At 44.5% G+C, this 14,288-nt stretch overlaps 1 protein-coding gene across 8 annotated transcripts in view; it reads right to left on the minus strand.

Moving 5' to 3' along the window:
• The window catches only part of myo1b (myosin IB), a 59,963-nt gene that overhangs the window by 10,846 nt on the left and 34,829 nt on the right, over positions 1-14,288 (minus strand). For 4 of the 8 annotated variants that reach the window (XM_012836466.3, XM_031559482.2, XM_031559527.2 and 1 more), the window contains exons 8-19: positions 10,854-10,952; positions 9,965-10,068; positions 8,440-8,587; positions 6,901-7,019; positions 5,645-5,731; positions 5,474-5,539; positions 4,299-4,304; positions 2,672-2,776; positions 1,439-1,501; positions 965-1,165; positions 514-740; positions 186-386 (exon numbers count right to left, since the gene is read on the minus strand). In XM_012836466.3, the coding sequence (XP_012691920.1) occupies positions 186-386; positions 514-740; positions 965-1,165; positions 1,439-1,501; positions 2,672-2,776; positions 4,299-4,304; positions 5,474-5,539; positions 5,645-5,731; positions 6,901-7,019; positions 8,440-8,587; positions 9,965-10,068; positions 10,854-10,952 (1,426 nt within the window). The remainder of the gene's footprint in view (positions 1-185; positions 387-513; positions 741-964; positions 1,166-1,438; positions 1,502-2,671; positions 2,777-4,298; positions 4,305-5,473; positions 5,540-5,644; positions 5,732-6,900; positions 7,020-8,439; positions 8,588-9,964; positions 10,069-10,853; positions 10,953-14,288) is intronic. The other 4 variants (XM_031559501.2, XM_031559489.2, XM_031559535.2 and 1 more) reach the window with 1 other exon arrangement.

The raw sequence follows: 14,288 nt of genomic DNA on the forward strand, positions 1-14,288 counted from the left end.
AAAGCATATTGGTTTACGAGCCAAGTGTTATGTTTTAGTAACCACACAATGCTGCTTTTGAATGCCACACACATGTCAATAGTTCAGACACCACATAGGAGGACTCCAGACCAAACTAAAACTAGGGGTTCTTGTTTCAAATCTGGAAACGTGAGAATAATAAGCAGCATTGCTTGTAGTCTCACCTGGCAGGACCCCTCCAGTGAGGCCAGGTCTGCTTGCAGAGCATCTTGTAGCGCTCCAGACAGGGCTCGTAGGGTTGGCGGAAAGCGTAGCCGGCTCTCCTCACACGTACGTTCTCCATCAGCCCCAGGTAGTGCACCTGGTGGCACACCAGCGTGTCTGTGAAGATGTGAGGCGCCTTCTTGTCATTGGGCTTGATGCACCTGGATAGAGTACATGAAATCACACGTTAGATGTGTACAGCAATTGTGTGTGGCTTTAAATTTGAAAATGGTTTTCATTACCACTCTCAGTATAACAAAAGGGATTCGATCTAGTTTGTGAGCTCACCTAATGTAGTTGGGATTCTTGGTCTGGAGGTTTTTCATGAGTGTTGACACGGAGACTCTGAACTGGAAGCCTGCAGTGGGTGGTCTCTTCAGGTTGATCTTGGCTGGGTTGCCCTCGGGAAAGAGTTGTTTCATCAGGCTGTGGTTGGCCTTGTACATGGCCTGGGAGAGGTCTCGGTAGAGCAGATCGTTATTCTTGTCCACAAAACCCTCCACACGGTACAGCACCTAGATTAAAAAAGGCGTTATTGACACTTTTCAAAGCATTGTCAACTTCTCAGCTTTAGTAATAATAGCGATTCATTAGTGATATTTAGACATTCATGAGAGCAACAATCCATCCTCTGAACTGTAAAGGAGTCAAAAATAGTGAACTGGTGAACTGAGAAAATAATAAATGAGGGAAAACACTTTGAGTGCCCGTGTTCCATGAACTGCTACAAGGCATTCACCTTGCCAGCGTAGTGCTGGATGCGGAAGCAGTTGTGTGGCAGGCTGTGGTCCGTCAGGAACTTGGAGTTCTTGCTCTGACGGCTCTCAAAGTGCTGGTGCTCAGCACAGATGGTGTTGAGTTTGTCCAGGAAGGTTTCATCAGTCACGGTGCCCGGCCGCAGGCACTCCTCATCCAACATGGCCAAGATCCCATTCTGGTTCTAAAAGAGGAGATGGGCAGAGGATGAAGAGAAATAGAAAAAGGGATGTAAATAAAACAAAAAGATGAATTGGGCAAATCAGCTCCACACATCAACCTAAATTGGAACTGTATGTGTTTTAAATTGACTTGTATACAAGTGAAGGCTATATGACTTCATGGGGGGAAAAGACAAATCAAAGCTTAGCTGAGCTTGTAATTAAATGCCTATTTACAGCAAGCCATTAAATCTATTTTTTTTTTTAACTTTCCAGAAAATGATGATTACACTCACATTCTCGATGAGGTCACATATGATGGCATTGTTGAAATATTCAATGTTGGTCCACTCGATGCCCTGTAACACACACCAGACAGGATCAGATGACTACAGTATTCCTCCAGCCATCATGTGGTGGGTCATCTCCTGAGACCAGTCCAACCAAATCATTTCAGGTGTAAAACAAATTCACTTTTTCCTGATAGCAACAATTCCTAATTCCTTCCTAATGTACAACTGACGAGGGAGAACAAAACATATAGACTGAAATGATTAATCTTCATCCTATTATCTGTCATTTTCGATTTGTTTGTTTTTCTTTTTTTTTTAAATCCTGATTTAGTCACATCAGATGTAGTTGGGCAGCTAGTACATTTGTTCATCAACACCCCAGTCATTATGAAGCGTGAGTCACACGGCCTCCTGAACTTTGTTGGGTATAATGACACTGTCAGGTTCCCTGACTCTGCACCAGTACTTAAGGCATCACCTGATGAAAGCCATGCTGGATTAAAGGATGGAGGCGTGAGTTACAAATGGGGCTCCAATCAGAGGGAGGGTCTAGCGCTTATGAAACAGTCTGGGAAATGCTGCCGGCTGATTCAACTATGGGACAGGCGGGAGGGAGGGAGAAGGTGGGATGGAGTGGGGTGGGTGGGCTCTGTGATGTGGGATCTGCACTGCAGAGACCCCCCCCTCCCTCTGCAAGCCATAGTCTCCAGAGCCGTGGTATTTTCCCATGCACTCTACTGGAAGGGGGCCAGGGAGTGGAATATCACTGATGGGGGGTCAAGGGAGCAAGAGGGCACATACTCAGAGCTCTGAAAGCAAACAGGGCTCCTGAGCCCCCCGAGACCACTGTGTGTTTACCCTCACTGGAGTGAGGGATCACTTCCGTCCCCAGAATCACACAGCGAGGGAAGAGTGAGTGAGTGTGTGCGTGAGCGAGTGAGAGAGAGAGTGAGAAAGAATGATAGAAAAACAATCTAAACAGATGGATGGGGGGAGATGTGGGAGGAATGGGGTGTGTAAGAGGAGGAAACAACTGTAGGGAGAGGATGGATAAAATACACCACAACACGCCTTTTTCATAATGAAGCCGCCGTGACGACCATTTAAGTGAGGGCCATCTGGTTTGATGATGATGATGGGGAGGGAGGGGTCTAATCACAAGTGTCACTCAAATTTGAATAGGCAACAGATGCAATGTGCCGTTTTGCCCTGCAGGGGGAGCAGCAGTTCTCTCACCTCACGGATATACTCCTCCTGCTCCTCGCGGAGCGTCAGCTCGATGAAGATCTGCTGCAGCTTCTCGTTGCAATAGTTGATGATGAACTGCTCAAAACTGTTGTCCTGCAGGAAAGACGAAATGACGGCAAACGTGGTTCAGACTCAGATCCTGCAGTGACATGCATCAGAACACTGCACTGCAAGACACGCCATGGCACTGCAAACCATTAGTCGGGCACGGCGCGGTTGGGTCAGACTTGGAACGGTTTGTCCGATGCCTCCTGCCTCTGGCTCCACGGCCCCCCGTGAGGAGACATGAATCATACCCAGCCATCTTTCCTCTCTCTCTGTCTCTCTTTTGGTTAGTCACTGTTTCACTCTATCCACACTCTGTGTTCCTTTGTCCTGTTGCAACAACAGCCTTTCATTCAAGTCTGTGAATTATGCACAGTAAAGTCACACTCACATTAACAGAAAAGGGTTTTGACAACTGTGAAAATAATTAAATTGTTTCCTGCTTGTGGCTATGAGAGGGGGGTGGGTTACAGTCACTAACTATAAAACACATATTCCCTGGGATACAAATCTTACTGCCATCACTAAACAAACACAGAACATACTCTACTAGATGACGGACAGCTTGGTTATAAAACCTTATCTGTCCTTATCCTGTCAAATCACAGATATGGTACATTATACCTCACAAACCCCCCAATCAGCCCCTCCAGGCTCCCTGTATCGTTGAGTCACTTATATGTTAGAAGTAGATATGTTCCGTTCCCGGCAGCGACAGGGATCATTAACCTTTTACTAACTGCAGTAAAGTACAGTCATCGCATATTCACGCAATAAGGACAGAATGTTTGCTGAGTTGGTTAGGTTAGAACACTCATTGGCTTAAGATACAGGGGTTAGGATTGTATGCCTACTGATAGAGCGGGATCAAAGACACATGCCGTGCCTCCCTAAAAAGAAGGAGAAGGATGCATAATATAACACAAAGCAGACATTCTATTATTAATAGTCTTTTGAACTTAACATCCTTCCCTTCTTTATAGAGAAAACCCAGTGCATCAGAGTCCTTTACAAGTAAGCCACTGCAAACGCCAGTTTAAAAAAAACAAAAAATCTTCCAATGGGCAGCATAAGCCATTGCTGAAATATAGTCTGCCTGATTTACTCTCCCTAGTCTGCTTTGGTCCTGCCGGTTCCCCTCTGGAACTATAACCCAAGAAGCCGCCAGCCTGGCATAAACAGCTGTGGTGTGTGGAGACCATTGGGAGATGGAGGGATACCCATAAACCTTAAAGCAGGTCCGACCTTGTGTCCAGTCAGCGGATCTCACTGGCTGCTCACTGTCCCTCAACAGCCTAAAAGCGTCTTGCTTGTCAGGCTAACATTTCAGCGAGGCCAGGGAGCCTGCCTTTAAAACCCACAATGTTACCAACACCAGCACTGCAACACTGCCCCTACAGTGGGCGGTCAGCAGTGGGGTAGCATTGTGGCAGGCAGGCATGCCGCACAGTTGGTGGCTTACAGAGTTGTTGAGATAAAAAAAAATTAAGGAGCTGAATTAGGACTAAGATTAAAGGCTAGAATCGCAACATGCACACTGCCAAATCACAATCCCGGCAGGTGTACTTACTCCGTCCTGGTGTCACAGACACAACAATGACAAAACAACAACAACATTCAGGAGAGAGGGAGAGCATCAGACAGGAGCACACAAGCATTTCTAAAATAAAGCACTTCAACACTGCACTGGTGAAAGTCTGTCGATTCTGCTCTACTTTCCGTTCCACACTTACCTCTCACGCACGCCAGATCTGAGACCATGAAACCAAAAGGCATGGCAAAAAATGCATGTTAAACTCCATGTAGTATCCAATCAATAGTTGATGATTATTGTGTTACATGCACATCCTGCAAACAGCGTTTGGTGTGAAAGTGTGGGTAAACCTGGTTTTAGGGTGTTTGAGTGGTAAAATACTGGCTTCATACACTGTTTTAATAGCTGACCCGGACTGCTAGAACCCTCAAGTCACAGAGGCAGCTGTGAGGAGACACAGTGGAGCCAGTCATAATGGACCTGGTGTCCTCAAATACTGTCTGTGTTCCATTACACTACAAGAGAGGGACAGTTTCTGCCGGATGAGGAGGGAGGAAAACTTGGACAGCCACAGGAGTTACTCTTAAACACATGAAGCACTGATGGCATTTCTTGAGCAGTATTTTATACAAGGCAGCTGATGGGGTATATGACTAATAGAGAGTCAAACACTGAAAATGTCAAAACCAGACTTAAGTCTCTACTGACTAAGGTGTAAATCTACATTTCTGTCTCAACTGCTCCTCTTCGTGTTTCTCTCGCCAATTTATGGCATGAGAAAAGTCGGAGAGCATAACAACAGAACAAGCCTCTGGCGATTCTCTGTGCTTTACAAAACACAAATCACCAAGCTCCAAACTCACTCTGAGTCACAGGTCCTACCAGTTACTCTTGGACTCTGGACAGAAACAAGTCCAGACTACTCTATGATTCCAAGATTGCACTGATGGGACCGCTCTCCATCGGATCCTTTGTCCGGAACTACAATTCAAACATTCAACCCTTGACTCTACTTGGGAGCTTGCCAGCTACAGGGAAGCCATTATATTTCCACTCATATTTCATTAACACTGGTGCAGGATTAGGGATTAAAAACCCTGCTTCCTCATGTAATGTAATTAAACGGCACACCTGCACACAGAGGGGGAGTGTTTCACAGCAGAGAAAAAGGTTAACTGAAAGCAATTCATGGCAGGGCAAAGGCACCTTACCTCAAATATTTCAAAGCCATAGATATCCAGCACACCCATTACTTTCTTGCGATGTTTAGTTTGTGCCTGGAAGAGAAGAGAAATTGAATGGAGCTAAATGTATCTAGAGAATTATAATGGGGACCACATAACTAGACTGAAAGTGTAGAGGTCAGGGCGGACATGTTGTACCTTAATGCTTTCATTGATGCGGTTAACCAGCCAGCTGAAGAGTCGGCTGTAGAGATTTTTGGCGAGGGCATCTCGGGCATAGTAGGCCTGTCAATAAATAATAATAAACAAAGCTTGTGAGCCTCTGCTGTGCATGAAGCTGCCATGTTGAATGGTCAAGGCAGTTAGAAGGCTGAAAGTGCATTTCACCACAGGGTCAGGGATATCCATGAACATTCATTCCTCTAACAAATTCTTGTAGCCACATGTTTTTCCCCCTCAGTAGAAACTACCATTACAAAAAAAAAAAAAAACCTTCATTGCGCTGTGTGTAAGGACGGAACCCTGAGTGAAATAGGATCCCAACAGTCTAAGCAAGCTCATCCTCTGGCAGGGAGCCAGTGGTGAGGAGTGCCTGTCATCCATCACAACATCTTGGCAGACCAAAGCAGTCAGCAGAAGAGGCTGAACTCTGGGTGACTTTGAGCTATAGCTAGGGCATCTCCATGCCAGGGTCATCGCACAAACCACCAAAACATAGAGAGAAATGCACACCAATCCCAATCAAATGTACAGGGATATGCAATGGGCATTACAAACATGCTGAGATGAGGGACTGTTTTAGGCTTCAGACATGTTGATGATTTATATTTTCCCTTTCTCCTCCTCTTCATTTTGTTTGTTTTATCAGGCCGGATGTTTGTGACGGGACGATCTGGCCCCAGAGTGACGCCGTGGCTCCCTAGAATGGCTCCTTGTGAAACCAAATCTGTGCTTCAGTCCGCTTCAAAACTGCATCTGTGTGGAACTGAACTCATCCTTTTTTTCCCTTCTTTTTTGTCCTTTATTTTACCCATAATCTGTTTTTGGAGCTAGGAGACTCCCAACTGCCACATCGATGTCATTTGAGGTCCACAGCTTCTGGCACCACAGACGTCCTCAATTTGACCCACTTTCTCAATTCCAGGAGAGAGTGCAGCATTTATAATTGATATGTTTTCATGTTGAGGAGACGCAGAAAAGAGGTCACTCGATTTGGGGGAATGAGACATTGTCCCAAAACCTTTTACTCACGTACCTGAACCAGACAGCCTTCTCTACAGTCACCATACAAACACAGGACTGGACGCTCAGGGAGGCAACACACCAAATATTCTATTCTATTATTTTATATATAAATATGTATTTTATATAATGGTACCAATGGAGATTGATAAATTAGAGAATTCAAAACCCCTCACAAAATCATAAGGCAAATGTCAGTAGGAGTGCCTCACCTGAGCAACGTTGAGGGTGGTGGACACCTTCTCCATCTTTGCCTCCACGGTGCGGTAGCTGAAGGCCCTCTCCAGCACAGACTGCTCTATCCCCAGCAGCTCACACATCTCCTTCAGATCTGGGTGGAGGACACCATGGGAGTTGGGTCACGTACAGTGCTAAATAGCACTCAACAGTAGGCAAAACACCCAGCAATTATGTGCTGATTGGGTGGTTAGTCAGTGTATTTAGGCCTACACAAGGACTATATAAATCACACATCAGAATTGAATACATGGCATAGGACATAGCAAAGTAGCTGCTGGAGGTGGAGCTAGTTTGAATTACTTTATATACAGTTTTATATACAGGGACAGCAGATACATCTGGTTTTCAGTTTTTGGATGTTTGGCGAGATATTGAATCATTTGGACATTTACTGAAGTTGAAACCATGTGCAGTTTAGAGGGGGGGAAAAAAATCATTATTTGGTGGAGCTGTTAACAACACACACGTTTAAAAATGTGACCCAAACCTCACACTGCTTTTTGCAAGACTGGTTTAATCTTCACCAATGTGTTGTATTTTAAAAGCTTGTTATATTATTCATCTTATACGTAACTAGTTACCAAAGTGGTCAAATAAATGTACAAGTATTTAAGACGGTACTTCAGTAAATGTACTTAGTTTTTTTCCTCCACTGCAAACAATACATATTTAACAAGCAAAAATAGAGAAGAAACTAACACTATGGCCTTTTAAAAAGGCCAAAATCCTGATCCAAATGCTGATATTGCTTTTTCCCATACCATCAGGACCTAAATCATTTGCTGCCATCATTAACGAGCTGTGAGAGTATAATATTCTATAGTACTATGTGTTCATGCAGACCATGATTTTGAGTCTGGTGACTGGCTCACTTTAAATGACAGCAAAGATATCTACAGAGCACGTCAGCCTCTGCTCTTAGCACTGGCCACATTTTTGCGAAATTGCTAGGAAATACTGACATACTTATTTTAACCTTATGAATGTTGGGGTCTAGGTGAATTTGTGATCATGTTATTTTTTTTTCATTCCCAAGATCCATTTTGTCAACAGTGATGAATGAGGCTGTCTACAATTACAGTAAGCCAGCAATTATATTGTCTGGGTCTGAGCTGTCTGGAGTAAGCACTGCACCAATAGGTGGCAGTAGAGGTCAACTAGGCGAAACGAGCCATTCATACGTGAAGTTACGTGGTTCAGACTAGAAGGTTTACTTGTTCCAACTGTTGCTGGTCTCCGGTAAAATGTCATGGGGATGTTTATTTCACATTTCATAAAGGTGACACATTTGTGGATTTTTCGCACACAATGAAAACAAAGGGGCAGTGAGAGCCCCTCTTAACTAGCAGCACATGTAGCCTGGGCCTTTACTAGCAGCACATGTAGCCTGGGCCTTTACTAGCAGCACATGTAGCCTGGGCCTTTACTAGCAGCACATGTAGCCTGGGCCTTTACTAGCAGCACATGTAGCCTGGGCCTTTACTAGCAGCACATGTAGCCTGGGCCTTTACCATTCTTGTCTTTGACTCTGCTCTCGTCGAAGCCGTTGACCCTCGACTCAGGCTTGAACTCGATGTTGCCCAACTTCAGCACGGCGGCCACCAGCTCCAGCACAGACTGCACCTCGTCCTCCATGAAGCCCACAATTTGCATGGCGTTCTGGAGGCAGCGTGGGGAGGGGGAGAAAAAAAAACAACAAACATACAATCAGTCAACGCGGCTGTGACGACTGAGGGCGAGCACTGCAGTCCCTGGGTGAAGAGTGCTGGGGCCCCTGAGTCGAGCCTCATCTCTGGTGACTGGAGTTATAGTGTAAATACACAGCAAAAACTGAGCCACGATCAGACAGACAAACGCAATCAGCACTCAGGTCAGGACGGAGAGACTGCAGGGCACCAATTCTGGCACTCAAAGCAGCTGGAGATGCTGGAGTGCGGGAAAAGAAAACAGCCTGATGGCCTACATGAGAAACGGAAAGTCAATTCCAAAAACTAACTAATGACGTAGACCCTGGGACAAAACATACGGCCACATCGGAACACATTGGTTGGACAGGCAAAATTTGCATCTACAGAGTCTTTGCAATATATGTCTTTACAGAAGATGGATGTGGAGGTCCTTATGGCAGCTTACAAAATACTACGTCTCATAAAGCAGCACAGACTCTTAAGGAGCCTAGATGTTTTCATACAGCTGACAGACCCACATCGTTCCCAGCACTGCACTACACTAAGTGCCCTAACTGCATTCATAGGGAAATTCAAGAGAAGAGATGTGAAGAGATGAAATACATACAGCTATCTGACTGATTCCTGACTGTGGATGTTTGGATGTCACATAAAGGGAAGCAATGGGTGCCGATTGATTCTGGAGGCCAGGACAAGTAGTTACAACATCCACAGACACAAAGCTGACTCAGCGAAGGATACACTAACTCATTTTTATAGCACAGAAGAAGCCCACGGATGGCTCATTAGATATCAAAGACTATGAAAAGTTACGAAACGATGACCAATCGGGTAGATAAGAGACATTTAATATTTTAGCTCTCCATGAAATTACATGGAATTAGCAGTTGGAAAATAAAACATGTTGCAAAGACATTAGCAATGGAAAACCCCACTGTAATGATACAGGTCTCTGCAGTTAATGTGTTTGTAGGCAGACAACCAGATAATAGATTCATGAAGAGTGGGAGAATGAAAGCTCTGACGCAATCATGTAGACCTGCAAACAACCTCTCATAGGTAGCAGTACGGAGTGGGAGGAAGGTCAGGAGAGGCAGAAAGAAGGAGGGAGGGGGAGAGAAATAGAGGGAGAGAGAGAGAGAGAGAGAGAGAGAGAGAGAGAGAGAGAGAGAGAGAGAGAGAGAGAGAGAGAATGAGCAAAACTAAAATCGAGAAACCCACCGTCTTTTTAAATAAATAACAAACCCCATAAATGTATTATTTAGCAAATAAAGAGCTCATGTCATTTCACATGCTCTACCATGGTCTGGATAGAACCATGCACAGTTTATGAGGAGGCATATCTTACCCTGACTGTTCTGAAGTTCGCTGCATCATCCAGTCCATTGACTGTTGCCGAGTCCAGACTCAAATAGTTGTATTGGCTGAAGTCTCTGTCCAGCTTCAGTTTTTCTGTGGGGTGAAGACACACAACTTTAAACAGTATCACATAAACAGGATCACTTTAAATAGGATCACATAAACAGGATCACTTTAAATAGGATCACTTTAAAACAGGTTCACATAAAACGCATCAGCTAATCGTGGAAGGCATGTCTAGGTGATGCAGTTAACACTGACCCAAAGGAGTTTGTGATTAGACTGTGAACATGACCACATCTACTCTTAGTTTAAGTGCCTTTCGCTGAACTGAATTGTCCGATCGGGTTACAAGTCACCCAGACTGGTGCCTATTCCCACCCTGATGTCTGCATTGTTCTCCTTCACAGTGTGTGTGTCAAACAATGGCTCCAGTCCAGTGAAGCTCAATTGAAGCGTTAGAGATGAAAGATCGGGCACCGGTGCCATAGTGGTCAATGGAGTCAGCCAGCACAGAAGCTCTACTACACCCACATTCCATCAACAAAGGTGCTGCTGAGCATTACATAAAACAGACATGCTCCAACCAAAACAAACATGGGAGTTTGCGTCATACACAACAGAGAGAGAGAGAGCAGATACCACTCAACTGCTTATTTTCAGTATCAAGGAAGAAAAGCTCATGTGAACTAGAAGTCTGAATGACAGAACAAACATAAAAGACAAATAAATTACATAGTGTAGATAAAACCCGTACAAAATGTAACCATGCCAACAAAGACACTACAAAAAAACTACAGCAGTTAAATCAGTCTGAGTGGGTGAGATGAGGACAGAGCACGATGAGGACTGCTTGAGAGCGTGAAATGGGTTCTTACTGAGTGTGTCTTCTGACGCTCCGGACAAGAGCTGGTAGAAAACGTGAAAGTTGCGCTCCCCACGAGGCTGCTTAACCACTCGAGATTTCTCCAGAAGATCTAGAAAGAGAGTTAAAAATAAGTAAGGGTTACAAAGCTAATAAACATCAGTATGATCTCCAATCATAACTTTCAACATGTATTCTTAGGCCTGTGGTAAACAACATGTTTGTATAGGTAATCAGAACATAATCTATTCCTTTGACAATAATGGCATATTTCCAAGTCCTGCTCCATAATACGGACACGGTGTCAGAGGTCAGTCCACCTTTCCTCCTTCCCTCTTAAAACAGGAATGTATTCCACATTACAACTAAATGTTTGTCACCATGGAGATGGCATGATCAAGGCTCCTCTCATTGTTCATTGTGCTTGAGCCGGGACAGGAAGTCTCACAGCACCAATCCATATGAAGAGATCAAACGGTAAGGAGAGCACACAGTCTCAGGCTTCAGTCAATAATAACCTGGAGGAAGTCAGGCAAACTTTATGGGTAGTAATGTTTAATAGAAATCTATATAAGGTTGGCATTGCTACCAGAACATTCCAAAGAACAGTCATGAGGATGACGGACTTTTCTCCAAAGAAACTTAATAGTTTGTATTTAAATTGGAGGAGAAGGGACTTCCATGATTTAGTATAATACAAAATACAAAAGAGAAATACAATTAGAGTTCAATGAAGTACCATCCTCCACTGTGCACCCTAAACTATTACATGCGCTTGGAGAGCCCGCTAAACAGATTAGGTTTTTCATCATGTGGGCAATGAGCAGCTCAATAGTTAGCAGGTAGGTGGCTACGATTTCTGTGCCGCCCATCAGAGCAATCACACTACTCTCTCTAGTTCCAGGCTGAATGGCTCAGAGCAAAGATCTCATCAATACTTCATGGGCTATTGGAAAGCTCTCCTGTGGAGCACTGCAACTGAGCTGTAATCAAGGATTACAGACAAACCACAGAGAGTGCCCTCTTACTCCCCTCCCTCCCTCAAACTCTACCTCTCCCTTCAATCCATCTCTTTCTCTCTGCCTCCCCCTCATCTCCTTCTCTCTCTGCCTCCCCTCCTGCTATCTTTCTGGGAGCTTCTTGACTGGAGTGGTCACCCTGTGACTGATAGAACATGACGCTGGGCTCTACAGTGCTCAGAAGTCTCCCTGAGGGGACTTGCCACTGACCCTTCACCCTTTGTACACTGAAGGACACACGCACTGTTATTGCTGTTTCATAACTCCTCGGCTTCTCCCCAGCTTGGACTTTCATTAACTATGTGTGATATGTAGTAGTGTTTTTCGCTGAAGACGACCGACCAGGATATTGAGATTTCCAGCAGAAAAAGGCAGAATGTTTATTACTTTTTAGGAGAGTAAACATTCCAGGTTTGTGTCTGAGGAATCTGAGATGGTCTTCTGAGTTTGGTTTGACAGAGATAAGCCTGGTATGTTTTCTTATACCAAGGGGTCTTACAAATGCAATCCGAACCACTTAACCTCTGAAACCACAAAACCACCCTCGGCTAAACCGCATGTCCTGTCATGTCTCACCCTTCTGATGAGTCTTTCGTTCATTCCTCAGGCCATCTTTTACAACTATGTGACATTTTCCTCCAACATTCATTAACAGTGAAGAAGTATGTTCTTAGAGAGTCACGACCCCTATAGTGCTGGGGATGTTGGGTGCATGTTGAAACCCATGACATAAATGAACACACAGAAGAACATAAAAAGGTCTCTAATTCATCATCCAGAATCGTTTCTAACAAGTCAGCTGATTCTTCCTGAGGCATAGCCGAGACAACAGAAGGCTCTAATGCCACTGACGCCTGACAACAACCCTGAGGCCTGGTGCACTCCTATGGGAGAGCAACATTAGTCCTCTTCATGACAGGATGCCTCTGCTTTGAATGTGTTGGACATGGTGCCCCTATTGTGATGGAGCATTGACAGAGCCCATCATTGTATGGGGTGAACTGTGTGAGCTTTAAGTATTCAAAATTAACCTCCGGCTGAGTTTACTATCCGTGGTACAGCCAACCCCTTTGACGAAGCTCCACAGCATACCCATACAATAGGTCTCTGACAGATGCCATGTTTCTCTCCCATCCTGTGACCTTCAGTTGGTATGTTAATGCAGGCAACATTAGAACCTGAGGGAAGGGTAGAGTGCTGAGGGAGAGAGAAAAACAGATATGGGGGGACGAGCTGATATTCTCACTACTCACTAGTGCGCCAGTGGACACTATTAGAGGGAGCACAAACAGTCATATTGATCAGAGCGGCTCTTTAGTGGACTGGCAGGCCTCACGTGTGAGGTGGAAAGCGGGCTGATCGACCGGCCTCACTCCACAGAGTTGCTGCTAGCAAGCAACAAAGTAGCTGCCAGGCTTGGATTAAAGAGACTGTGACAGTAGAATGAACTACACGTGACCTACACGACCTGTAACACACCACAGTTGCTTGTTGTTGGTGCATGTTTTGAAAATACCCACCCAAGGCACTTGGAACATGTTATGTACACAAACATGGGGACGTGGAGTATAAACATGCAGAGGTTGTAGTCCGGGTAAAGATACCAAAACAGTATATAAGACTGAGGCGCCATTCACACAACGGTGAAAATAGTGATTTTGCAAAGATGGAAGTTTTATTGTATTTTGGCCTTTCGTAAGACCTCATCTTTATCCAATCACGTTTCATTCTTCATTAAGCTTCAGTCTGAAGTCTGTCCTCCAAAGTCTTCACCGAATCCTCAGCAGTAATGAAGAGAACATCTACTTTTGATTGTCAGGCACATCATGCTGATCAGACAATTTGATCCATTTATGAGATATAACATGACGCTAAATAAAAGCAACCTTGAGTAGGGCAAGAAATTCACTTCACTGAGTAAATTTTAGCTCAGGAAAGGAATTGGATATTATCTATTCATGTTGAATTTATTTGCCCACCCAACAAATAGCCTACCCACCCCAGGATGACATTCAGGTAAACGTCAGTGGTTAGAGTAGTTCGAGAGCGTAGGCGACATTATATTTACATTTATAACATAGATTGTTATTGCAACATGCACCGGTAAGTTTTGAATTTGGCCGATAAAATTAATTCTCTATGGACACCAGGTCAGCAACAACAAATCCTAGCGGAAACCCTGATAGATAGGCTACTACAGCGTTTCACTAGTCCTTGCCAATCCATGTGGACGAGTAGAAGTTCTCCCAATGTTGTCGTATGGATGCAAAGCCTTTTGAAAACGCAAAGGCAAAACGTCATTTTCAAAACTTTCCGTTGTTGTGTGGATGGCCCTCGATACTATATAACTGCAACTATAGGGCTGCAGGTTGACCCACAGAGGTCCTGTCATCTTCCAAACGGCTCAGCTGGGAAAGCTACTCAACAGG

This window comes from Clupea harengus, chromosome 2 (assembly GCF_900700415.2).
Source record: "Clupea harengus chromosome 2, Ch_v2.0.2, whole genome shotgun sequence".
NCBI classification, from domain to species: Eukaryota; Metazoa; Chordata; class Actinopteri; order Clupeiformes; family Clupeidae; genus Clupea; species Clupea harengus.